At 49.1% G+C, this 1,387-nt stretch overlaps 1 protein-coding gene across 1 annotated transcript; it reads left to right on the top strand.

Moving 5' to 3' along the window:
• The first annotated feature begins 203 nt into the window (after positions 1-203).
• Positions 204-1,175, top strand: LOC128722839 (uncharacterized). Its single transcript, XM_053816525.1, has one exon. The coding sequence runs from the start codon at positions 204-206 to the stop codon at positions 1,173-1,175; it is 972 nt and encodes a 323-aa protein (XP_053672500.1).
• Positions 1,176-1,387: the final 212 nt, after the last annotated feature.

The following is a 1,387-nucleotide window of genomic DNA, read 5'->3' as shown; positions in this document are numbered from 1 at the left end:
CGATTATACGCGCCATACACATACATTTCAAAGTGAAAATTCCTCGCCAGCTAGTGGCACAGTGGTTTGATCGATTTCGGAACACCAATAATTAAACCCTGAGCGTGGGCAGTGGTGGTGAGCATTAGCACATGTACTAGTGCGAGCATAAAAAGTGTCTGAAAGTATTTAAAACAATTTGAGAAAAATAAAACATTCAAACAATGCTATTTGAGTCGGAATGTGCATTTTTTATGTCGGCTGCGCTAGCACCGACCACGGTAGCAACCACCACGGCGTCACTACTGGTGGCTACAACAACGTCACAACTGACGGAGGCAACCAAAAGGACGACCGCTTTATCGTCGTCGTATTCGAGTGATGGCACCTTTTCAAACGGATTTTTCAATATAGAGCAACCACAGGAGTTAGTGTTTGATTGTGGGCAACATCAGCAGCAGCAGCAACACCAGCCAGAGCAGCTGCCGAAATTGGAACAAGAGCAACATCACAAAGCGCTACAGATAGAGCAGCAGCAGCAGCAGCAACCATCGCAACAGCAGCCAGAACATCTACTTAAAACCGAACAAGAACCACTACCAGAGCAGCCACAAAACCGACAAGATTCATTAGACGTTCAGAAGGATCAATTACCACAAACGATGGAAGTTGAAGTAAAACAAAATCCCTTGCAAGATCAACCGGCCGAAGTAGCCAAACCAACAAAAAAGAAAAAAGCTGTGCTGCGAGAAAAACATCAGACCGTCGATATTCTGCCGTCTCCCAGCAAGTTGTTGGATTTCGTCCCATCCACCGAACAACTGAAGTCGGCCTCGGCACCTGAAGCGGCTACTACGAAACAGAAATCGTCGGCAAAATTGAAAGCAGCCTCCTCCACTGGTTCCGGCTCGAAAAAGATCAGCCCCAAAACCCGAAAGGTGTCACTGGCGTCGATCATCTTCCGGCAGCTGATGGCGGCCGGTGGTCAGGGAATCGGCGTTGGCATCGACAAGGATCTCCCGTTTCCGGCGAGGCAGCGGCCACCGCCTCGTGCAGCACCAGCAGGACCAGCTGAAGGTAGTGGTGTGAAAAAATCCTCCACCAAAGCGTCCATTTCCAACACCAAGGGCATCAGCTCGGACTCGTCCGGTGATCCCATGCCGGAGCATTTTGGGTCTGCGATCGAGGAATGTTAGTAACGAACTGCGGATGGATATCCTTCGTGATCTTTTCCCCGCATTTTAGCGAAATCGGTGAAGGATTGTTGTCAGGGGTTGGGCGATTTTTCTGCACGAAACCTTCCAGGGTGGACTGCAACGAAAACGAAGATAGCGTGCGTAGAGGAAGTAGAGAGCTTTTGACAAACAGGTTTCGTGCACGCGTTCCCTTCACTTAACATTCTGAGTTT

This window comes from Anopheles nili, chromosome 2 (genome assembly GCF_943737925.1).
Source record: "Anopheles nili chromosome 2, idAnoNiliSN_F5_01, whole genome shotgun sequence".
Taxonomy (NCBI): domain Eukaryota; kingdom Metazoa; phylum Arthropoda; class Insecta; order Diptera; family Culicidae; genus Anopheles; species Anopheles nili.
The sequence above is the reverse complement of the archived record's forward strand: the minus strand, read 5'-3'. Positions and strand labels throughout refer to the sequence as shown.